Raw genomic sequence first — 25299 nt, forward strand, 5'->3', positions numbered from 1 at the left:
ACACACACACACACACACACACACACACACACAGTGCTGGGGTCAGAGGTGTTGCCCGGGTAGTGTGCACAGTAAGGTTAGGAGGTAGAGTTCAGTCCGGTGACAGGTGAAACTGCTTTCATGTGTTTGTTCCCAGCAGGCCTCGGGGCAGGTGAGCTGAAGTCTCCACATGCAACCAATGTCCACTGTCACCCTGCACGTATAACTCTTTCAGTTTCACACAGTATGTCCTGTTCCCCCACATTTTCATGTGTTTCAAAACACTGTGTTACATAAGCAGAAATAGTTCTTAGATATTGACATGCTTGTTGTCTATTAAGATCACTGAGAGTCGTCTTATAATGAGCTACGTATGGTACCAAAACATTTGACTTCAGACACTTTATTTCAATATAAAACCCAAATGCAAAACATGTTTACAAAAAGCCTAAAAGCCTAATGGGGAAACATACTTCAAGCCTAATGATTGTTATGCTGTTGCAATACCAGCTGTCTTCACTAAACTTAAAGTTGCTTTGACGATTATTTTTGATCATCAACATCTCCTGAACTTAAAATCTCACAGGAATAAAAGCCCAAAGTTATCCTAGACAAAAAAAAAGACTTCATATGCATCGTGCATCAGAAAGACCAGTTATGATATTTTCTATTATTAGATTCACTTGTAACTAGAATTTAGTTGGGGAGGAGTTGCTCACATTTGAAATACTTTTGTTTTCTGAATGTAATGTATTTTCTGATCATGTGTGAAAATCTGTTGGATGAACATTCATAGGAATAGATTTCACTAAACTGAGGTTTAAGGGGGCATAAGGAGGATTCATTAAAATGTCATGCCTTTAATTATTACTATAATCTCAGCATTTTATGACTGTAATAATGCGTGAAATATCGTCGTATATGTAGGGTAAAATACATTCTTTCAAGTTGGAAAGAAGCCACTCAAATGAAAACTGAACAAAGCAAGAAAGCATAATGCTCTACTGCCCTTAATTGGAAAACAAGCCAGCATAATGAGTGTTCTTCCACTGTGGAGCTCCATTTTGAAGTCAGGTTAAATGGTAAAAAAACAAAACCATTAAATATATGGCCTGCAACTTCCTTAGTAATGACAAAAACTTTGTGAAAACTAAGTGAATCAGGGATGAAAACTACTTCAGTTTAATATAGTAGAGTCAAGAAGAAATGTTATTAAGGCCCATATAGCACGTTTAGAGGGAAGAAAGTACTTTACTGCCTCAACAAAAAATACAGAACAGAAACAGAGTGAAAAAGAAAAACCTTAAAATAATTCACGTGTTTTAAAAAATCTCCAAAGGAAGGTGTAGAAGTCTGAATGCATTTTTAGATATCCTAGGTATATCCTGATCATTTCTCCTGTTGTTCTATTAACTTCCCCCTCTCTGTCCGGTGTGTTGTGTCTGAGTGATGCGGCAGAAAACGGGTCGGGACAAAGCCGGTTAACCAGCAGGGAGACAGAGGAGGGGGGGGCCAGGGAGAGAGAGATAGGAGCCCGGGGCCCGCTGGTGCCGGGGTCGTGGGATCAGAGCAGGTTATGGAGGTGTGGGAGTGTCTGCTCGGCCCTCTGACCTTTGTCACTGAGGCTTCCTCTAATCCTGTCCTCAAAGAGCATACGGACATAATGGAGAGCCATGAATGGAATTAAATGGTGACCATTAGAAGGATCTGTGTCGCTATTCTTCCTGTTTGTTTAGCCCTGGTCAGCCTCGCGTTTTCAGAGTAATCAGGCGTGTGATGGAGGGACGGCTGGAGACTCCTGAAGAGGCCTGGTGAGAGCACCACAGGACAACAGTTTATTTGAGATGGATATCCACCTAAATTTAAAGAAAGACGCGACACAAGAAGGCAGAAGGGGGGGGGGGGGGTAATTTGTAAATCTACTTCAGATTATTTGAGTCTCGACCAGAGTTCACAAGTGTTTCTCACAGGAGGAGGCAAAGAAACGCTCACCAATGCCTTCTGGATGATATGGGTACCACTGCAAAACAACAAGGCATCATGAATAGTCTATTACACCGGTGTCATGCAAATAAAACTCTTCCTAATTTATGGAGAAGAACTGACATTGAAATGTCTGCATACACAGTTTAAAAGGACGACCTCTTGTGATTTTATATAAAGGTAACGGAGGTAAACTGTAAAATGAAGAAGGATCGTTTTAGGAAAAAGTGTAATAATGTTTTTTATGTTCTCGTTTTGTCGTTTGCTCTATGGGTACAATGAGGTTGTCCTTTGTTGTCTCTCTCTCTTTAGTTTGAGTGAGAATTAGAACAAAACCTAAAAAGGCACCCTTATATAGTGTTGAAATCAATGACTTCACCATTTACTCAATAACATTTGGGTTGCCATGTCTGAAAGCCTCTCTGCTGACTTACTTATTCAATTAATAAAATGTAAACTCTACATTTCTAAAAGTTATGAGAAAGGACATCTACAATCTACTCTGTGTTTTATATTTATTGACTGGGTGAGACGTTATTGTCATTTCCAGACCATTTGAGGTCTAATGTAGCAGTTTAAGAAACTAGTGTTTTACAAAGTGGGGGTCTGGACCCCCCGGGGGGATTGCCAGGGGGCGCAAGGAGGGTCCCTGTAACATAAAATAAAAAATAACTGAAAAAAATCATTTGTGAAATTGCTTTTTACAATATTTTGGGATGTTATTAGATATCAAAGTCTGTTGTACTATTAATTGTTGTTAAGTCAGAAATTACAAAAAAATGTTGTAATGAAATGAATGAATAGCAAGATTATTAAGAAGTGAAATGTCTGATTTTTTACATTTGCTATTGGAATATACAGGAAAGATTAAGTAATCTTAAAGGAATTTGGCGGGGGGTCTACACTATGAGGCTAGTTATATAAAAAGAAAGTCAAAGGAAAAACGAGGTGATTCGTATTATCCCAACCTGGCAATCAATATTAATCAAATCAATGGATTTACACTGATCTTTAAAGTACTTGAAATTCATAAAGTATTTATTGACAGTGTTTTATCATGGTTTAAAAGTCTAGCACAATGTATGAGGAAACATAAACTAATAGAACATCAGTGTCATATTTCTGTTGTCTTCTGTATTTTGTCTGCCAAATGATTTTTGAGTCTGTTCCCCTCCACATGCAGCAGAGTGAAGGTCAGGGGTTCAACTCAAAAAAAGATGATACAAATGCATCTGCAATTTTTTTTACATGTTGGTTAATAGCAACACTAAGAACCTGCTCCTGTGACTTTCCTTATAGTATAAATGCCTATGTGTTACTCATATAGAGGGCTCCAGATTCATAATAATTAACAATGTAGCACGTTAACAGCAACCATCTGTCCGCACACGTTTAAATGATATTCAAACTTTGCACTTTTATCAATAAAATAGAGAAAATGCATTCAGTAACTGATAATATAAAAGCATATCAAGGATTTCAACAGCTCCTCTTTTCTCTCTTCAACACACTGTTGACTCGGCAATGAAATAACAGTTAAGAGACATTTTGGTGAGTAAATGAAAAACTGGATCAGTTATCTTGAGCTTATTTTCACATTATGTCACATCAGTAAACATGGAGTTTACACACAATGTAGGCTATTTATCATGCCTCTCACTCCACGACCTTATTTATCATCCAACTACCACGTGGAGTAGACCGACCCCTAGTGTCAGATAGAGAGAACTGACGGGGGTCTCCTCTGATCTCGGTATATTAGTCCACTAAATGTAAAAGGCTTATTCATCAGAGCTGTTGCCTGAATAAACTAAATAAATATGTGAATAATTATATGTGTAGGCCTACTAATCTGATTAACTGAATCAACTTATTGAAATGGTGGAGATGTGTAACCTCTCCTATCAGACGTAGCGTATCCTACCATATAGCCTATGGAAAACAGATATCAATGGATATAAGATAAAAATGGTTAATTTCACTCAATATGAAATAAAATCTTTACAATAGTTTCTTGTAAAGAAAAAAAACAGTGTTTGAGACTTTTCCTTCAGGGGCTTATAGCTGCTTGTTGCTTCTTTCTACCAGCTGACGTTGACGGTGATGACATACAATAAATGAATAAAGATCAAAGAAGGTGTTGGCAGCGTGTCATTACTCCGACTCCAGCCCTCCGCGGCCCCCGGCGCTCTGCATACCTCTCCGGGCTGGGCAGAGCCGGGGAGGCCTCTGTGCTGCGGTGGGTGTGAGCTTTGAAATGTATTTAAGCACCGACTGATCACATATTGTGCATCTCACGATCAAGAGTTTTACTTTCAATCACTGACACCATGGCAAGCGTCGAGAAGGCACCTCTGGGCTCCATCGAGAACCCGATCAGGTTCATGGATCAGGATTTTCAGACCATCTTGGAAGAATGTCTGAAATCCGGAGAGCTGTTTGCTGATCCAACGTTTCCAGCTGAGCAGACGACCATCGGCATGCCAGAAGATGCGGATCCGAAGAAGGCGATCAAGTGGCTGCGACCCAAGGTAGACCAGGTCATGATGCGAATGCGGGTTCAGGGACAGTTGTCATCCAGATGTTGTTAGGGGGAGCGACTTGATGATCGATTTGCGTCTTTACTCAAACATTTTAGCCAACATATTAATACGTTTCAAAAGGATTAATAAATGGTGAAGGTATTCATTTGTCTACTCATAAAACAAAATAAACAAATAAATTAGAATAGCTTCCTACACTGAAACAAAGTCTGATCTGCAGACTATCATTTCATTTTTGAGTTTCATAAACGAGAGTTCATAACTAATGTAGCCTACATGTTAGAGCCTGAGTTGTTACTGACTTGTGCAGTTTAAGATAATGACATTGATATGAAATGTACCTTCAGGCACACAGGAACAGAAAGGTGTTTTGTAATGTAGCCTACAGACCAGGTAGTGATTCTACAAGGTGTGGCTCAGGTCTGGAGAACTTTTTAACCTGGAGCATTTCTTCAGGTGGTGAAAAAACCCCATAAAAGAAACAAGACAAAGAGAATCATAGATGTTTATCATAACAAATCAGTAAGACAAGGCCTATTTAAAGTATTTTTTAGAGCGATTCCTTAGACTGATACAGACACCAAACAAATAAATTCAGGTTCAGTCATGTAGCCTGATTATTAACTGATAAAAATATGTTTTACACATACATGAAGAGCAGATTTTGAATTCATTGAATACAAAAGATATTCAATGAATTCCTAACAGAGAAGTTTGTGTTGTAGAGCTGCAAAATATACATTTTCAAAAATCATTGCAGATTCTGATTTAGTTTTTAATTAACACTCAGAAAAATGTCAGAAATTTTTCATAACATTTTCTTACATTTCTTCTTCTGGTTCACCAACAGCCCGAAACTCCAATATATTTAATTTAATGTCGTGGAAAACAAAGAAAAAGACGTTTTTCTTAATCCAGGACCAGAGAAATGTTGACGATTGTGCATTAAAAAGTGATTTTTGTTATTATTAGAAAAGGATGATACTGACAGAATGACATCAGTCATTTCTTATTTTGATCTTTTCTTTTCTAATAGTGTAGACTTATATTAGGTTTGGTCATATAAACATGAAGTTGGTGGTGTTATAGCGTCATGTCCTGACATTGTCCTCCTCTCCGCTCTGAAGGAAATCAGTAAGAACGCTGTGTTTGTGGAGGACACGATGGGGACCACAGACATCTGTCAGGGCCAACTGGGTGAGTTCATCAGCAAAGCATCAACCTCCACAAACCTCAAATCAACGATGACTGAGGTTTAAACTATAATACGTCAGACTGAGATGTCGAAAATGTGCATTGCAGAACATTCACTCAACCACAAAGAATTGTAATATAGCATTACGTAGTTCATATTCTATGAATACAAAAAAATAGTGACTTCAGCTCTTATGCACCACACGGCCACAGGGAGCCAACTTCAAACACTCAGCGAGGGGGGAAAAGGAATGACTCTGTGTTCCCTAAACCCCAAATCTGCAGGGGGTCTGTACCCAATCGTAGGCCTGTGTTTAACAGCCCACAGATCCTCCTCAAATCTCAGATCTTCAGTCTGTTTCCTATTTGTGATAAACTAAGAGATTGTTTTGTGCACGAAAGAAAACTTTCCTCCCTCATCTGGGACTCTTAAATATTGGTCCGTGTCACCAGCTGCGTGCTGATGTTTCAATAGCTTGAATCATTACAAACCTCCCCTTTCTTCTGTATCCCGTGATGGGTTTTCAGTGATTTATATGGACTCCTAAAGTATCTGCTGCAGCAGTAACAAGAGAAACATCACAGAACAGATGTTTGCTGTTGGAGAGGAATGTAGCTAATGTGTTTGTGTGTGAGGGAGCGAGTTTAACCTGAAACGCACTGACAAAAACACAAACCATGAGAATTTCTACAGGGCTAAAAAAAAAAGATTGCATGTAAAATTTCACTGAAAAGAATCTTTTGTATTTTCATATGAGCTCAGTGTGTTTCTCTTGTTAATCAGGCAACTGTTGGCTGCTGGCGGCCCTCTCCTGTCTGACCATGCACCAGAAGCTCTTCGTGAAGGTGGTGCCACCGGGCCAGAGCCTGTCCAAGCCGTACGCAGGGATCTTCCATTTCAGGGTGAGAATAGTTACGACTAGTTGTACAAAAGAAAACGTCTGACTCCCTCATCTTTGTACTTGGAAAAACAAATGCTGATCAGAGGATGCAAAATATACATTTGACATAAATCCAAATGTTTAGGCAGAAATACCGGGGAGATTGAGGGAGTTAAGTTGCAGTGAGGATTCAGAGCTCACTGACAGTGTAGCAGGAGGCACGGCTAGCACTCAAGGCCCCCCTCATTTTAAGTGTGGCAGTCATTTTTTGTGTGATATAAATATATTTATATGACTTTTGAAATATAAGGATAATATCAGATGTTATAGAGGCAGCTGAAAAGAATTCCTGGGCAATTTAGCATAATGCTTTAAGCTCTATAAAATTCAAGGATTCCTTTTTAGTTGATAATTGATTTAATAAAAACCAGAGATACTTTTTATGCAAAATATATTCACAGTCTTTGTCTCAGACCAAGCAGTAACATACAGTATGTGGCTGGAAAAAAAAAAGCCAAGGCTTACAATCAGGAGCTTTAATAAAATGTCCAACTTAACAGCAGAATTAAACATGTTCAAACCTATTTTCAGGTGACAGGTGGGTGTTCCAAGCTCTCTGCTTTGCATCATACAAGTTCATCAAAGTCACTAAACTTGACACTGTGGGTATCCACCAAAAAGAGAAAAAGATCGTCTGCCATTAACAAATGTGTGTATCAAATGCTGAAATCAAGCTTTCGAATCTGTAACACATGCCTCTGACCTACATTCACTTGTTATGTATAATCAAAGGTGAAACCCAGGTGTCTCATTCCCCACAAAGCAACCCAACCACAGACATATTTGAGGGAGATTCTGTTTTGTTTAGCTGTTAGTGGCAACTCATTGAACTGTTCGGCTCCAGCAGAGATGAGGACTAGGTTCTATTTCAAATGTATTTCTTTCAGCCACTTGAGTCAAGTGAAACCTACTTTTGGCAATTTATCTTTTATTTCCCTTTAAGATGGATTCTGCTTTCTTGCTTAGGCTTTGTCTTAAGATGATTGATTTTTACAAACTGTACTTTTAAGACATTCATGATTCCAGGTGATATCTCAAGTGATGATTAATGCTACATGCGACACCTCGTGTGTGTTGTGTAGGTGTAGGTGTACAGAATTTGAGACCTGAGTACAGAACAAGCATCGACGATCAAGTTTGATTTATATACAAACATACCTATGCCTTATATTTCTGCTCACTCCTTTTATGTTATCAAAATGTTTTTTTCATTTATCTGATTTTGTCTAGTAGTCCACACTTTGATCCTTTTCTTCTTTAACTTTGGAGCACAGCTCTCAAACAGGTATAAACTCATCCTGCAGACAGTGCTGCACGGTGGTCTCGCACGTACAAAAAGAATAAACATAAAACCTCATCTTTATTACCTCATCAGATGCGGCGATTCTAATCTGGAGCATTCATCATTCACCGGCTCTGACCTGCACAGAACAATAAAAAATCCCTTTATTAGACGAATTAATCATTTCACATCAACACAACAAACACTCCAGTTAGACATAGATCACTTTGACTTTTTTTTTGCTCAGCAATTATTTTGCCCCGGAGCTCTAGACCCTCCGAGACTGTTAAGGAGAATGTGACATGATTTAACAAGCAGGACAGAAGGACTGGAAACTCATTTTGCCCTGTCAGGGTGATTGGAAAGCAGTCCAGACATGCAGGTAGTGACTACCCCTGGGAAACACACACACACACACATGCACACACACACACACACACATGCACGCACACACAAAGCTGCAGGTATGAAGGCCAGTACAGGCCTGCTCTCGGCCTCTGTTGTGTACACACAGTTAGCAGTACAGTACAGCCCCCAAGTTATGACCAGTAAACGCCGTGGGAGGTGCTTTGATACGTTTAGACAGAGCAGAGAACAACATGTCTTTATTCAATTTCTCCACAACAGGGTTTTATTCTTAAGATCTGAACAACTGATAGTTTCCTAATGCTAGTTCTGTTTTTATTCAGTGTAGAACATTCCGTCTTTCGTCTTTAAAAGCAGAATCATCAAATTTTAGCATTTAAATGTCTTCAATCTGGCCCTTCAATCTTAGCATTTTAAACATTTTTAGAAGATTTGCTTACCTCTCACATGTCGGATTCAGCCATAGGCAGCTAAAGTCTCTTCATTTATCTGGACAATGATTGATCAGTAGAAGCCCACAGCACTTTGGTCAGCTGCTGTTGTTTTTAAATGTGCTTCATAAATAAACTTGACTTGACATGTTTTAGTAATAAAAGACAATTTTAGACCATTCATGACTTATGACTTACTTGCGTGGAGGAATGTATGTTTTGTAATATCATATAACCTAAGCTGTGTCAACAGGGGAGATTGAGGAAAGTTACACTGAATAAAAATATTTACTGAAACATAGAATGTATAAAACATGGATGTAGTCTCAGTGACATCACCTATTGGTTTCCAAAGAGGCATTTTGAAGTCTATGCAGATGCAGTTACAATATTGGAAATGCTGACTCCGACTGACTTATGGTCAGTCCAGTAGCAGGTGAGGAGCGGCGCTGAGGCGGCCCTATAGTCTCCTGGTAAAAAAGTAATAACTCGCCCAACTGTCAGTCAACACAACCCCGCCCCAGTTATGCAAATGTATGCGTTCATATTCTCTTACATTAACGATATAAAATGTAACCCCCGTGCAGTGTGTGTCCAATGAGCTTTCCTTAATGGAATAAGATAATTAGATTTAAGGCCAAAACTAGTTTCTCTACCGGGCTGTAAACATGTTTATTTCTGCTTTCACACATTGGATACTTGGATGGATTTAATATGGAACCTTATCAGGATAATTGTTTTTTTAGAGCCAGCCTCAAGTGGACATTTGAGGAACTGCATTTTCTTTTTGCACTTGTCCATTGGCTTCGTTTTTCAACACTGGAGGTTGCTGCTTTGTTTAAATGCATTGTCATGTTTATTAAAAGAGAAAACTACAGTAGAAGACGTGCATAGCAAACACATTTTAATTCCTTCATTGACAGGTGGGACAGTGTACAGTGCACTCTGTTTTTTCAAATCCAACCCTTTGAAAAAGTTTATACTGTATTTATCAATAACCATCTTAAATGAAATAATATAGACCAGTAGTTGTTGAGTTTGCAATTTCTATCTGCTGCCCCCTAGAGGAGTTTATTGCCTTAATATTCCCTAAAAAAAATTAAAGTCTTTCTCATTTACTTTTCTCTTGATTTAATTTTATCAATTTATTCTCTCCCCTCCCTCTCTCTCTCTGTCTCTCTCTCTCTCTCACTGTGTGTAGTTCTGGCAGTATGGTGAGTGGGTGGAGGTGGTGGTGGATGACAGGCTGCCAGTACGAGAAGGCCGTCTGCTCTTCAGCTACTCTCACACCCGCAACGAGTACTGGAGCGCCCTGGTGGAGAAGGCCTATGCCAAGTCAGTTGCCACTAGCAGCATACGTTTCTGGGTTGTAATGTCTGAGATCAACCCACTCTTTTTCTGTGTGTGTGTCTTTGTGTGACGCTACTGTGATTTGACAAATGCACACAGCCACCAGAGAAAATGTTCTCACCTCTCATGTGTAGGCTGGTTGGAAGCTACGGAAGCCTAAAGGGGGGCAACATTTCAGAGGGGATGGAGGATTTTACTGGAGGCATCGCATACTCGCGGGAGGTGTCGTCTAGTACCCCTAAAGTCCTCTGGAGGTCTCTGACGGCCGCTCTGTCCAGAGGCAGCCTGCTCAGCTGCTTCATCCAGGTACGCACACTCTTCAGACTGATTGCAGCTAGCTAAAGGAGGTGAGATATAATGAAATTAGATTATTCTTTTTCTCTTCACAGGCCAACAGCTACATTGAGGTTAGTAAAGTGACAGGAGACGGGCTGATAAAGGGTCACGCTTACGCTATCACCGACACAGACAAGGCAAGTATCACACCACGACACTCATCTACTGCTGTGTCTTTCACAAACAGTTTTTCTCTTTATTACATCATGTTGTCTTTTCTCACACTACCTCTACACCACTTCATGTCTTGTCATTTCATCTAAACTATAAATAATGTATCACAATCTGAACATTTAATCATTTCCATCTCTGTTTATTTAATCTAATCTAACTGAAATGAAATGTGTATTTTAATTCATTGAATGGAAGCACAATCAGATCGAACACAAATAATCAGTTTGATTAAAATCAACCTGATTTATAATCATAATTTGACCTCATTTTAACCAAATAATCAAATCTCATACCCCTTGTTTTCAAATGTTATCATAATATCCTAATCTGACTTTATCTTATATTCCATCATTTCACCAAATAGCTCATCTTTGCATTACGTCTCAGTCTTTCCTCTTTTCAACTCATTTCTGAGCTGAAATGACATTTTGTAATTGTACATTTTGATTTATTAGTCATCTCATGGATAAATCTAAGATCTAAGAGTTTAATATTTTAAAGATGACTTTACTCTACAGTTTGTTCTCTCTTCGTGTTTCAGGTGAATAATGGTTCAGATGAGGTTTTGTTGCTGAGGCTGAGGAACCCCTGGGGATTTGTTGAGTATAGTGGACCCTGGAGTGACAAGTGAGGACGTTTGTGCACGTTGTTGCAGCTCACAAACTCATAGATTGAATAACACACAACACAGTGTTTTTATGTGTCTCTTTGTTACTGCAGGGGTACAGAGTGGGACAATGTGGACAAATCTGATAAGGAAAGGATTGATCTGAAAAAAAAGGAAGATGGAGAGTTCTGGTATGTGGAGAAAAAAACAGCAGGAGAGAAGAATGTTTTACCTCCCTTCAAATAAGACATATAAAATTACATTGTGAAGATATTCTACGACTAGTGAGAATCCTTTACTCACGCTCAATGAACTATGAGCACAGTCAGTAAAGTTTGAAAACTGTTCAGTTCACTGTTCACCCTCAGTGTTTTGCTTTTATATTTAATGTTACTGGATTCAAACTGAAGCTGCAATAATTTATCTGTTACATTTGACCAATTTCTGTTTCGGGTTTGAGCTAAATTCAAAACCTTAGACATTGTCGGGTAGTCAATCAATCAGTCGATCTTTATTTGTATAGCGCCAATTCATAAAAAATGTTATCTCGAGACAAAACTCTAAACATTCTAACATATTGTTTAAGATAAACAATATGAAAATTTAATCAATATACCCAGATTTGGATTTGCATGGTTTTCAGCTGTAACAGAATGTTATGATAAAAAGGTAAATAAAAAGGAGATAATTATGTGAGATGAATGGTGGAGCCAAAAGTCAAATATTTACCTCTTCAATGTATGAACAGATGTAAAAAGAAACACAGCAATTAGTGTTTCCATTTAAAGGGTGATACTTTAAATAGGAATTGAATTTGTATCTCAGAAAAGCACTAGTGTGTAAATCTCTCCCATGAATTCTCTTCTCTATCAGGATCAGTGCTGAGGATTTCTCCAAACTGTTTGACATCGTGGAGCTGTGCAGCGTGAATCCAGACACTCTTGTAGAGGGAAAGACACCCAGCTCTCCATCTTCTCCTGACTCCTCTTCCACCTGGACCATCAGCGAACATGAAGGATTCTGGATACCGGGAAGCTCTGCTGGTGGAAGCCGCAGATACAGAAGTGTGTTTGCGACCTTTTATTCACAAAAATGTGCATTCGATATTTTCAAGAGATCATTTATGTGATCAAAACTTTGTTTTTGTCTCTCAGAGTCTTTCTGGAAGAATCCTCAGTTCGAGCTGGTTCTCACAGAGAATGACCAGCAAGGCGAGGGAGATGATGATGATGATGATGGTGATGATGATGATGATGATGATGAGGAGGGGGAGGAGATGACCCCCGAGGAGACGAAGATAGCAGAGAAAAAGAAGAAGAAAGCCAAACAGTGTACTGTGCTGGTGGAGCTGCTGCAGAAGAACCGCAGGCGGAAGGATAAAGTCCACTTCCTCTACGTCGCTTTCCACATCTTCAAGGTCACATCACTTTTTACACTTGATGTTGTTTTGGGCCTTCTGTCTATTTCACATCAACTCACACTTTGTTATGTCTTTATTCTCATCTGCAGGTTCCCGCTGAGGTAATTATCTTGTGAACAATAGATAAATAATCTCTTATCTCAAATGATATCCCAATAATCATGACGAAGTCGATTACTAAGTGTTACATCCTTCCTCTCACAGCTCCAGGGTATGTGTCTGAGCAGCGACTTCTTCACCAAAGAGTCCCTTGTGGGTCGCTCCAAGAAATATCAGGCTCAGAGGTAAGAGTCCATCATGAGAAGAAACTTTGCTTAAAACATTGTTTGATAGTTTGTTCATAAAAAAATAACATTTATGGGCGCTGGCAGCGTGCAGCCCAGGTTCAAATCCAACGCGTGACTCCTTTTGTGCATGTCCCCACTCTCTCTCTCTCTCCCTGACTTCTGAATCTATCCATCGTCCCACATCTCTAATAAACAACCTAAAATTAAATCTAAAAAAAAACACCTGAACATTTGGTTCTGGTACCTTTAGCGACTTAAAACCATTTTGCAGTTTGTGTACTGTATAAAATATATTGTAAATATAGTATAGCTTGGGTGTAAATGTTGAAAGTCAAAAAGCTGATAGCTTGTAGGTTTGACATTTTTTAACTTTGTTTCTCAGAGGAGTGTGGAGAATGCTCCACCTGGACCCCGGTAACTACATCATCGTGGCCTCCACCTATAGACCAAACAAGTCCGGAGATTTCTTTATGCGCATTTTCTCCAAGACTGGAAACACTCTGGGGTAAGACTGAAGTGATTTATCTTTAAGACTGTAAAACAGCATGGAAATTAAGACTACTTAGCTGAATATAATTTGTTGGCCTTTTTTTTTGTATGAATGAAGCACATTGTGTAAATGTTATGTGTTGTATGTGTGCGTCATACATGCTGGTTAAATAATGTCCCACAACACTTCCTGAGGGCTCCACAGCTCCTGAATCACCTCTCGTCTCTCTCACTTTAAACAGCGGAGTCATGTCACCCACACTGCCCTCAGATTGGGTTCACAGCATCATACTTTTGCATATTTAAAAAAAAAAAAAAGAAGTAAAATCTTTCAACAAGAATAGACTCATAAAACCAACTTTAATAAGGGAAACGGTCATTGTTACGGCAGAGAGCAGTGGAGTGCTCCAGAATATAAAAATGAATGCAGACAGAAAAAGCCCCCATGGTGTGTAGTTCTGAGGAACTCCCTAGTGGATAGTTCCTCTTCCAAAAGTCCCCAGAACAGTTTGGTCCAAAATCACCTATTGTTAATAAAGGTAATTATTAATTTGCAGCATATTGCTGTTAATCACACACTGTATCCCAAAAGTAGAAGTTTGACTTTCTGTTGCTACTCTAGCAAAGAAAAGGATCCTTGCCAGTATACTTCTTTATGTGAAAGCTTGAGGGGATTAACACTTTTCATTTAAAGGACTAATGTTGACGTGTGTGATGTTTTCTTTGTGTTGCAGTACTCAGGACTTCACTTGCTCCTCTGGCTTCCTCCCTGTAAGTCCACATACATTTGAACACAAGGCACAGCTAGCCAAAAAAAAAAAAAACACACACACACACACACACACACACACAGTGCATTTATGTTTGTCTGGTATGTTTGTGCTGAACAGGTTATGGCCACTCCTGGCCTCCCGGAGGATCATGTGAGAGTTCAGAAGACTTTTGAAGAGGAAGCTGGCCCAGTAAGAACTCCCACATGTCGTACTACAAAGCTTCAACGTATTCAAGTTCAAAGTTGTGTCCTCTGTTTAAAATATCTAAACCACGTTCTCCTGTCTTGCCTTGCAGGATGACAAAGTGAACGCCAAGGAGCTCATGAATCTGTTTAACTCAGGTTACAGTGTAACACTTTAAATTCTTTGAGCTGGATCTAAAAATGTTTTTTTTACTGTGCAATACCTCACTTGGCCACTAGATGGGAGCAAAGCAGCTTCACTCTAAAGCAGGAACAGTGATGCCTCACAGGTCAGCAGTCTAGACAGAGGCTCATAGCTGCAGTCAGATAGAGTACAGTCAGCTGGTTGACTAATAAAAGTGACTACACTTGTCCTCACCTTCACCTTTCCTCAGCTTAATCCAATTTAAAACCTTCATTTATTTCTCTGTATAATCTGTGCTTTTCTGTCTTTCTGTTGTGATCACAGTTTTGGAGAAAGATTACCATCTGCCTCTGGAGACATGCAGACAGCTGATCTTTGGAGAGGATGTATCCTTATTTTGTCCCCAACATATTCTGTAACACTGCAATTTGATTGTTTGACTCGTTTGTCCGGATTAACATGAGCAAGTCGATGTTCACATGAGTTCACATCTGATCCGTGACTGACCCTTGCTATAGTTTTGAGCTTCATTTTGGGCTTTTTTCTCGCTGATCAAGCGGTTCAAGCCCTCAGTCCTCTGGGTTGAGTCATAACGTGCTGCCCTGCTGTTCACTTTCCTGCCTCAAAACTTTATCGCCTTGTCTTCTGTCCTGTGAGGTGACCTTAACTCCTTCCGGCAGACAAAAGGGCGCCCTAGTCTCAACCGTAAACAAACAGAAACCCTGCTGTCCAATCTGCGCACTCTGCAGGTAAGGTCTGTGTGTGTGTGTGTGTGTGTGTGTGTGTGTGTGTGTGTGTGTGTGTGTGTGTGTGTGTGTGTGTGTGTGTGTGTGTGTGTGTGTGTGAGAGAGAGCCATTTTTATTCACTCTGCTGCTTCTATCTTCTTCAGTCCATCTTCTTCCAGTATGACGAGGACTCTTCCGGCACTATGAGCCCCTTTGAACTAAGCACAGCGTTGGAAGCTATTGGTATGAGTGCACACACACACACACACACACACACACACACACACACACACACACACACACACACACACACACACACACACACACACACACACACACACACACACACACACACACACACACACACACACACACACACACACACACACACACACACACACACACACACACACACACACACACACACACACACACACACACACACACACACACACACACACACACACACACACACACACACACACACACACACACACCTGAGTCTACTGTATGTTGGCACACAGATGGTTTGGCTTCACACCTTCCTCCTCTCCTCTGTGTCACAGGGATGAAGTGTGATGGTCAAGTAGCTCATCTGCTGTCTGCACGCTTCGCATCTGGAGAGCCTCACATGCCCTTCCATGGCTTTGTGTCATGTGTCACAAGACTGCGCAAGCTTTTTGGTAAAACACACACACACACACACTCACATAAAATAACACAGATACTTTCCTACACTCTTGGTTTATTATCATTTAAGTCTATATGTCGTTATGTGTTTAGCCATGGAAGTTTTGCAGCTCTGAAATATTCAATAACAGACAAAAAAAAGAACAATAATATAAAAATGTACCCATGACCTTGTACAAGCAGGTGGACTGTTATTAATGGGATTAATAAAGGATATCACATTAGTTTGTTTAGTTGTCAACATGATCCACCGTTAAACGGTCCATATTGTACCATTATTAAATCAGTACTAGACATAGAAAAGCTTAGAGACAATCTTTTACCAGTTGGCCCAGATATTGTAAAAATGACACACGTGCTCAGGATGCTGCATGTATGTCATCTGGAGAGCATTAAGACAGTTGTGAGTTCAAATCAGGTCTATTCCTGTTGCATTGTTTTTCAACTGTGATGTCTTACTTATACAGTCATTATAGCTACTATAAATATGAGCTGTGTTTGGAAAACTTCTGTGGTTGAATGTGTGAGGAATCATGTGACAGATGCAACTTAGATCTTCAAATAGTCAATGAAAAAAATCTTCTCTACAGTGTTCCTAGACGTCTTTTCAACAGAAAAGTGCTCACGGGGACATTTTAGAGTTAATATAATACTTATTGCTCCATTACAGTCATGTGACAAATTTAATTACTGTTTTCTGTTCAAAAACATATTTTTGATTCTATTAGAAACATGACAACCTGACGAGGATTAAATCACTGGATGTTTAACTTTTTTCAGATTTTTGCAACACAATCCCCCTGAGTTTTATTTGTATTTGAACTCATCAATAACCTCTCATTACCTCTCCTCTTCTCCTCAGCTCTGTTTGAGTCAGAGAGCAGTCAAGAGGTCAAAGACAGAGGCATTAACTCTGTGAGTATCAGGCCATATTTAATCATAATATATGATCTATATCATATATCTTATATGCTCCAACTGACCTGGATCTGTTTTTTTTCTGCTTGCCTGTTCCCTTCACAGTGGCTGCTTCAGTTCCTGATATTGTGAAGATGCTTTCATCATTTAAAAAAAAAAAAAAAAAACAGCTAATCCACAGTCTGCTGTTCCTTCTGAAACATAAATAATACATATAAACATATACATCTTTTACATCTGTTCACCCATATGTGCCTTATTCTAAAGGAACAGCTGTGGATTTCCTCTATCTATCCCTTAGTCCTGATTGTAGGCTCCATATAAATAAAAGGTTCAAGGTCTAACATACAACACAGGAACACACAGTTATATGAAACAAGCGCCTTCTCCATCCAGGCTTCCCATACAGTTTGGTTTAGTTAGTTTTTTGGAAGGGACAGTGTATATTAATAAATAAACATGCAAACATGACAGAATCAGCCAAAAGGATTTTGTTCTGTAGTCCACGGCCAAGGTTTTCACAGGAAACACAAAAGCAGGGCACGCGGTTTAAAGAGACAGGACAGACGGTTAAGGGAGAAACTATGAGGCAAGTTTATTTATAGAGCATATTTAACAAATCTATATTTAAAAAGTGATATAAGAATTTTTTTTTAAAGCGCTATACAAAATATGGGCCATTAATCAGAGCAGTGTATATTAAATTAACACTTAACAAAAAGATGAATGAAAACAATTATTAAATATTCATGTTTGAGGATGCAGAACAGGCCTTTAATTGTTTTCTTATACTTTAATATTCCTCGACAGTGTACTTAGGTAGATATTGTGATTACAGGTGATTGTTGAAACTTGGTTCTCGTTGTCTTTTCAAATCTTTTCCAACATGAAAACTGTTCGTAAACCCAAATAAAATTCACCTTTTAATCATTTCTTTTTTTTGAGTTTCTCTTCGGACGTTGTGCAGTGCTGAAAATTGAAATCATGAATGAAATGGTCCACATAACTGTTGTTACACAACTGAGAAAAAAAAAAATATCTCTGCATCCCCAACACTTTAGTCATCTATGCACACATGAGCATACCCTGGGTAACATCTACACACACACTCACAGTGAGAACGAGTGCTGCCTGCCCCACTGAGGGTGTGAGGGTGATGTCTCAGCAGCGCTACACGCACCATCTCTATTCTTATCACACTGACGCCACGTACAGCGTCAACACACACTCGCCCCCTCCTCCACTACATTTTCTCTCTCTCTCCATCCTTACTCTTTCTACCCCCCCTTCTCTCTAGTAACTGTCTAAGTCTTATAATCTGCATCCTCCACCTCATCCTCCTCCTGTTACATGCTGACACACACACACACACACACACACACACACACACACACACACACACACACGCACACACACGCACACACACACAGGTATCCTTGCACGCTCTCACACATCAGTGAGGGAGCAAATGTCCTTTCTACACACGTTGCTATTAATAGCACCGTTGTTCACACACACCATTTCCTGTTCATAGTTAGGTGAGTACACACAGGTTGTCCTCGGCAACAGTCCATCTGCGTTGTGATGGAGAGAGGGAAAGCGAGAGAGGCGAGGGCAAGGACATTCATTCATCTCAATGTCTGGCCTCTCCATCCACTCTTTTTACTATTTTTGTATGTTTTCATAAATATTTCAGTCTGTCCAAACTCTGTGCTTCAACTTATTTGTGAGTCAGCTCAGCCGGAGGTCAAACAAGGTGACATCTGTAGCTTGTAAACATGATCTACAGGCCTTCACTTTGGTCACTACTATTTGAACACTTTTTTTGCCTTCAAAGAACTACCGTGCTTGCATCTCTGTACGTTTGTAATTGGTGCTTTGGTTTTAAACAACGCTGACATGTGCACAATGAAACTTTAACATGTTCCCAGTGTGCATGTCAGCATGCTAACCTTTGCTAAGTTTAAACTGAAAACAAAGTACAAATGAGACTGGATTTCACTGTCAATATTTTAGGGAAAAAAATAACTGATAACAATATTTCATTTGAACTTCCAAATTCTGGACATTATGTTGTGTAAAAGCTCACAAATCGAAAACAAAGTAGTCAAAAAGTTAAACTTAGTTTGCTTCATTATTTACAAAAGGTTTCAATGGCATTTTTTTTATCAACACAACATTCTTGATGTCATATTGTAAAATGATTTTTTTAAGAGTAAATCTTCAAATGAATTACAAATATATAAATGAAAACCAAAATGCTCCTTTTCACCCGTTTTAACCTGCAGGGCACACCTTTATCAGTGCCACCTGAATGTACAGAATATGGGAGGTGAGTGTGATCTCCAGATAAGTCAATAAGGTGAAAGGATTACAGGAGGAAATGTTAGGGCCAGTGAGCTTCAATCTTTTAGGATAATGAATGTTGGCTCAAAATAAATAAATAATAAAATCAGAATTATTGTTATACGTTAAACTGTTCTTCAGATATTTAGGTCTGGACAAAACAGACAGACAGCTAAATCATTTGATCTAAGCCTGAATCTTAACACTACATTCATAATATTAACCCTTTGACAAAGCTTAAAATCAATTTTGATACAAACTTAAGGAATGACAAAGATATCGCCATAATAAGTCAAATTTCAAAGCTGATTATGGATAAATGACACAATAAGCTTCAGATGGAAATGAAAAAGAAAAAAAGGTAAAAAAAAGAATCAGAAAAAAATGTTCACCAGTGATGTATAAAAGATCACAAAGTTACATGTCGATTACCAAAAATACAAATATTATAAAATGTTTTCTCTCTCTGAGAAGCTTTTTTCATTTATTGTATCTAAAAATGTGTAAAACTAGGATTTCATGTATTATTTTAACGCTGACTGACAAAAGAAACCCTTTAAAGTAAAAGCAGGTCTCCACAAACTGCTCTTCATGAATTATATGTATCCAGGTTTGATCAAATGTTTGCTTTGTACAGTATTCACCTACATTAACAGGGAACGATCGTCTCCCCTGCAGCCGGATGGATTAATGATTTATACATAACTTATAGTGTGGGAGCACAAGAAAAAAAAAAGATCTAGATGGTAATGTTTGGACATGTAAAGGCAGGTCTCGATTAGAGCATCTCTGAGTTTAGTGTTGAAACTGCGTGGATCAAAAATAGGAAGAAAAAAAGCAGCAATAATGCTTGTATACACATACAGGCCGTTCCTGTTTGACAAAGCAAAATCAAATTAGTGATCTGTTATTTCATTTGTTTATCCATATCCTGATTTTGTGCACAGTTAAATATTCTTTCTGGTGTAAATGTACTATTTCATAGACTCTCCCCTCATTGCTGTGCACCAAACACTGTAAATAAAAGCATGCCTTGTAATATCACCTGTCCCAAATGAAGACAGGGTCATTTCATCGACTGAAGTAAATAAAAGCCTGGGCTGTTAATAGAAGTTTTACGGTAATATCAGCATGTATTTAAGTGTTTAATACTGTCCTATATATTCACATAACTTTTGTTGTGAGGAACTTATTATTATCGTTACTTCAACTTTGCCATATTAACAGATTTAAATACATGTTTTAAATATCAAAACAACTGGCACAATAACATCAGAGTTTAATTCATGTTTTTTGATATAATGTAGTTTTACCAGACTGAGGGTGTCTCATTCAAAGGGTGTTATCACTGTTATCGCCTCATAAATATAGAAATATAACAACACTCTTTCACAGAGGAGCTCCCTCTCATCAGAGGAGAGAGAAACAGTTTGAGGCTGATCTCCAGGATCTCACTGTAAACTGCCCCCTCCCTCACAGAGAGACTATTTATTTGATATTTTCTCTCTCTGTTGATTCGGTTTCTCTCCACAGCGACTAGACTCATCCTTCCACCTGCTCTTCATCTCCCCACCTCACCCCCCTCCCGTCCCCAGTTGTCCTGTGGGATGAGATGATGCTCTGACATGCTTGGCGTCTGTTCTTGGAGGGGCTGGTATTTTTGTGCCACAGCGGCGGGGGCAGGGACAGGAATAGTGGCGGAGTTGTAGTGTGTAGTGTGGGAGGGCCGGGATCGCTTTGAGAACTGCAAGATTTTTGAGCCGGTGTATAGACAGTAAGGGAGACCAGGGAGGATTGCGTAAGTTGGCTCCCTGGCTGCAAATTTAGCCTGGGCTCGCTCACGCAGAAATTTGATGAGCAGTGCAATCTCAGTCGTCAAAGCTGGAGTATTTAAAGATGTGTGTGTGTGTGTGTGTGTGTGTGTGTGTGTGTGTCGGCCCTGGGACGTAGGGTGTATTTATCCTGCGTGTTTATTCACAAGTCGTGGAGGTTGATATGATGAGAAGAGAAGAGCAACATGTACATCCACACTCTTCCTTCTGTTCCTCCTCCTGTTGTTGCTGCATGTTTCCTAAATGGCGAAGTGTTATTGCCGGTGATAAATAGATGATGACATCTCACTGAAGTCCAATTTTATAACATAAATTAACATAGACTGAAACTATGCACTGTAAATCAGGATTGGGCTCAATTTTTTTTTACAATTCTATTGATCTATTAGTGATTTTTCTCAGGGCCTTGCATACTGATTAGCATCTCTGTAATTGCACCAGTTTTCTCCAGACGGCTGATTCTAACTGTTGTCTATTCACCACATGCTGAATTAGCCAATAAAGCATCTGAGAAATGCTGTATATGCATAAAGATGTTAGGAATACGTTGATGGAGGAGATCATGAAGAGGTCTTGAAAGAAAAGATGAAATTCATATTTAAAAACCTTCCATTGAACTTATTTGAAAACATTCAGATGCAATTGAAACTTCACTTTAACAGTTGTTGAACATAGCTGACTTTAGGCAAGATCCCACTGTGTATGTTCGGTATTGATTGGAACATTTTGAATGTGCGTCACATTTCATTCAGTTTGATTTCAGATTCCTTTATACAACTGATGAATGTGTGAGAAGCACAACTCTTAATGTGTGCATCAAATCAAGTGTGATGTCTCCGTATAACTCAATCAGAAGTGTGTGTCATCTTTTAAGACTCTCAGCATGTCGTCAGACTGAGATGATCTCATTAGACATCAAGTTCAAGTTTTCTTACAGTGGACCTTCGAGATGTGTCATTTCACACACACAGTTTTCACAAACTCAAACATCAAACTGCTGTCTATCGTCAGTGTTACTCAAATGTAGAAGAATGAAGATGCTGATGATGGCTTTTTTGCTTACAGTTTGACAAAGCTTTTTCAACATTACTCAGGTTATGATTAGTAAGCATGGCTGTATGAGTGTAGAGGGTGAAGTAAGTGATCATGTTAAAATTAAACTGCTTTTATGAGTTGGAATATCAACTTTTAATGACAGCTGAAAGAAACATATTTCAACAGTGGTGTAAGAAATAATTAGATTATTTACCCCTGTTGGGACGCAGACACTTCAGTATCTAATGAATAAGTAATAAGTAATAAGTGTCTTATTATTAGATCATTATCACTAAAGACTGTTTGTGTAAGCTCTGCAGGAGGTCTGTCTGTGCGGTATATGTAGCTTCAGAAAGTTTGTTGTGTATTTTCAGAGGTATAGAAAGTAGCTAGTGTAGAAGAGTGCAATTACTAGTAAAGTCATGTATCACATATTTTATAATGATAATACTTTATTAATCCCACAAGCACTGTTATTGAGACATGCTACACACACACAGAGTGAAATAAACACACATGCACAAACAGGATCCTATAGACATGCCCTCATGGAGAGTAATGGAGAGATGTCAGAGTGAGGGGGCAGGTGCCTTGCTCAAGACCACCTCAGCAGTGCACAGGGAGTGAACTGGGACTTGAACCGGCGACCCTCCGGTTCCCAACCCAAGTCCCTACGGACTGAGCTACTGCCGCCCATTACTGAAAAATACCAAAAATATTAGGATCAATTCATGCTGAAAGTTAACGTACAACAGAATGGTCCATTCTAGAGAAATGTCTAATTTATCATTGAATTATATTCGCCTAATTTTCACAATCACATCGCTGCACATTACTTAAACGCTCGTTGTAAACTGTAAAAATATATACTTACACCTTGCTAGTCTGCTGTCCTCTCAAAGCGCTTTAAATTACCTGTCACATTCTCCTGTTCACACACACACACTCATACACAGATGGCAGAGGATGCTAATAATAATCGGCCATCAATATTTACAAATCCCATTCAGACACATTCACACACTGCTAGCTATGCCACTGTAATTTAGGGTTCAGTGTCTTTGTTCTGTATCTTCATGCTGAGATCGAGCGGCCAAATTTCCAAATGAGAGACGACCAACTTTACCACTGAGCCACCGACACCCCATTGTTAGATAGAATACAATACAAGCTAACCAACAGGTAGCTTTTTGATGCATGAAGGGATTCACAAAATCTCATCTTTATCAACAAAAGTCTATATTTAAATACATAGTTATATCATATTTCAGTGTTGAATCTCAATTTGCAAAATGTCAAATCAAGATAAAGATTTCAAATAGCCACAAGTATGAGATACCAGAAAAATAAAGCACAGACAGATAGATAGAGTAGATCAGTGAAATGAGCATGCAGGGAGAGTGCAGAGGAGAGCAGAAGAATAAAAGGAAGAGTACAAGACCAAAGGAAAGGGTAAGGAGCAGAGGGTGAGGAGAGGGTGAGCAGTGTGTGGGCACACAAGGCCAGTAAGGTGAGGGGGATGACGAGTATGCATGCTGGTCTGTGCCTCCCTGACGTGTTCACTATATACACCTACCCCCCCCCCCCCCATTGGATTTCTCCCTCTATCATCCCTCTTCCTCACCCACTCACTCCCTTTATTTCTACCTCTCACTGGTCCCGGAAAAAAAAAATAGGGCAGTCCTTATGTAAGGGAGGCAGAAGAAGTGGGGGGAGCTAAGGAATAAAGGTTGAAACAAAGCCTTCTGGATAGAAACAACAGACAGAATGAGTAGGGGGAATAATGAGGTTGGCATCCGCTCTCCTCGTCCAGGTGGAAGCAATTTAAATCAACTTAAATAAATAATGCTCTGCTTTGACTGCATTGTGCAAAATAAAAAAAAACAATTCACAAGTCCCTGTGGTCCAGGTGATGTCAGGTCTCATAACCGTGGGATGGTTTAAGGAGCGTTGGCTGGTTGCCATCTACAGCCTGCTTTCTGGATGTGCAAAGTGCTCCAAATCCTGGCCGCCCATGTGGCCAAATCGAACATCTTATCTCTTTTCTGATTCTGCCCAGTACATAAATAAGCAGTAGTGACTGAAATAAAAAAATATCATCCTTCTGTCTTTTAAAGTGAACTTAAAGTGAAGCCAAAATATTTAGAGCTCCCCCTGCTGGCTGGGTGTGGTATAGGTCATAAACCCCACCTTCTCCATGCTAACAGATGGAACTTTGGGCAAACTTTCAAGCAAAAATGCAAGCTGATTTTTATCATCATAGTTCACGTGTTCACTTCTATGATGAGTTTAGTTCCAATTAGTTGTTTGATGCAGATGAGAGCAGATTTTTTTTAAATTATATTTTTGGGCCTTTTTGCCTTTATTGGACAGGACAGCTGATGAGCGACGTTGGAAGCTTAGCCTGGGCGATGACATGCAGCAAAGCAAGCCGAGGCTGGATTCAAACCCACAGCCACTGTGATGAGGACTACAGCCTCTGTACATAAGGGGCACAACAAAACCACTAGGCTATTGAGAGAAGAGGATGAATGGCAAGAGGAAACATAACAAAGACTAACACTGGAGGAATTAACTTTCCATAAATGTGAGTGTCTGCTTCAAACTAACAAATGTAACTAACCTGAGAAAGTGGCATTTTAACGATAAGTTTAATGCGTGCTTTGGTTAGCAGAAGGGGAGGGGCTTCAATTCTTTGGCTCTACCAGTCAATATTTATTGTGCATGTCTTGGCTCCAAATGATGCCACCAGCACAATATGTGAGCGCCCGTCGTAGGGGTATTTTGGCTTCAATAGGCTGTTAATTGCCTGGTCTGGCAGTGACCCAGAAATAGCAGTGACAGAAAAAGAAGTAGGCTATACACAAATAATCAATCTTTTCACTTATTGTCTTTTATAGGTCATTTAAGGCGTCAGCATCAGTTTCAGGCTGTTTTATAACCAGTGAAAAACTCCTCACAGTTGCTTTAAATACTTTCCTCACCACTGCATCTGTGTTTGATTAACCATGCAGGAATTGTAAGCATTTCTACCCTTGGAGGCAAGAACAGATGAAGAACAAAAACCACAGTAATCTGCATGCTACATCGAACTGAAGCAGAATATCAGCCCTTTATACTGTTGTTGGTGGTTCTGTCTTCTTTGTCAGGATGTTTCCATGTTTCTAAGTGAATTATGTCCAAATACAGTTGAACAGATCTTAGGTGTCCACATTTGAAGTGTGCATTAACTCTGTGATTCATAGTTCATACATTTCACACATCACAAAC

At 39.4% G+C, this 25299-nt stretch overlaps 2 protein-coding genes across 2 annotated transcripts in view; one reads left to right on the forward strand and one right to left on the reverse strand.

Moving 5' to 3' along the window:
• The window catches only part of map3k10 (mitogen-activated protein kinase kinase kinase 10), a 136155-nt gene that overhangs the window by 26536 nt on the left and 84320 nt on the right, over nt 1-25299 (reverse strand). The gene's annotated exons all lie outside the window — the stretch shown is intronic.
• Nucleotides 4170-17746, forward strand: capn12 (calpain 12). The gene is made up of 22 exons (XM_061046845.1): nt 4170-4493; nt 5633-5702; nt 6484-6602; nt 9921-10054; nt 10204-10375; nt 10459-10542; nt 11121-11206; nt 11300-11377; nt 12060-12250; nt 12341-12603; nt 12696-12707; nt 12811-12890; nt 13276-13398; nt 14117-14153; nt 14273-14344; nt 14451-14496; nt 14807-14868; nt 15163-15231; nt 15373-15451; nt 15775-15891; nt 16761-16813; nt 16922-17746. The coding sequence occupies exons 1-22, from the start codon at nt 4293-4295 to the stop codon at nt 16946-16948; spliced, it is 2175 nt and encodes a 724-aa protein (XP_060902828.1). The 5' UTR covers nt 4170-4292; the 3' UTR covers nt 16949-17746.

The sequence above is a fragment of the Labrus mixtus genome, chromosome 9, assembly GCF_963584025.1.
Source record: "Labrus mixtus chromosome 9, fLabMix1.1, whole genome shotgun sequence".
Classification (NCBI taxonomy): domain Eukaryota; kingdom Metazoa; phylum Chordata; class Actinopteri; order Labriformes; family Labridae; genus Labrus; species Labrus mixtus.

Coding starts and splice junctions, on each gene's coding strand:
- capn12 (XM_061046845.1), top strand. CDS start 4,293: ATGGCAAGCGTCGAGAAGGCACCTCTGGGCTCCATCGAGAACCCGATC. Junction 10,055..10,203: donor GTGGAGAAGGCCTATGCCAA/GTCAGTTGCCAC, acceptor TCTCATGTGTAG/GCTGGTTGGAAGCTACGGAA. Junction 11,207..11,299: donor AGTGGACCCTGGAGTGACAA/GTGAGGACGTTT, acceptor TTGTTACTGCAG/GGGTACAGAGTGGGACAATG.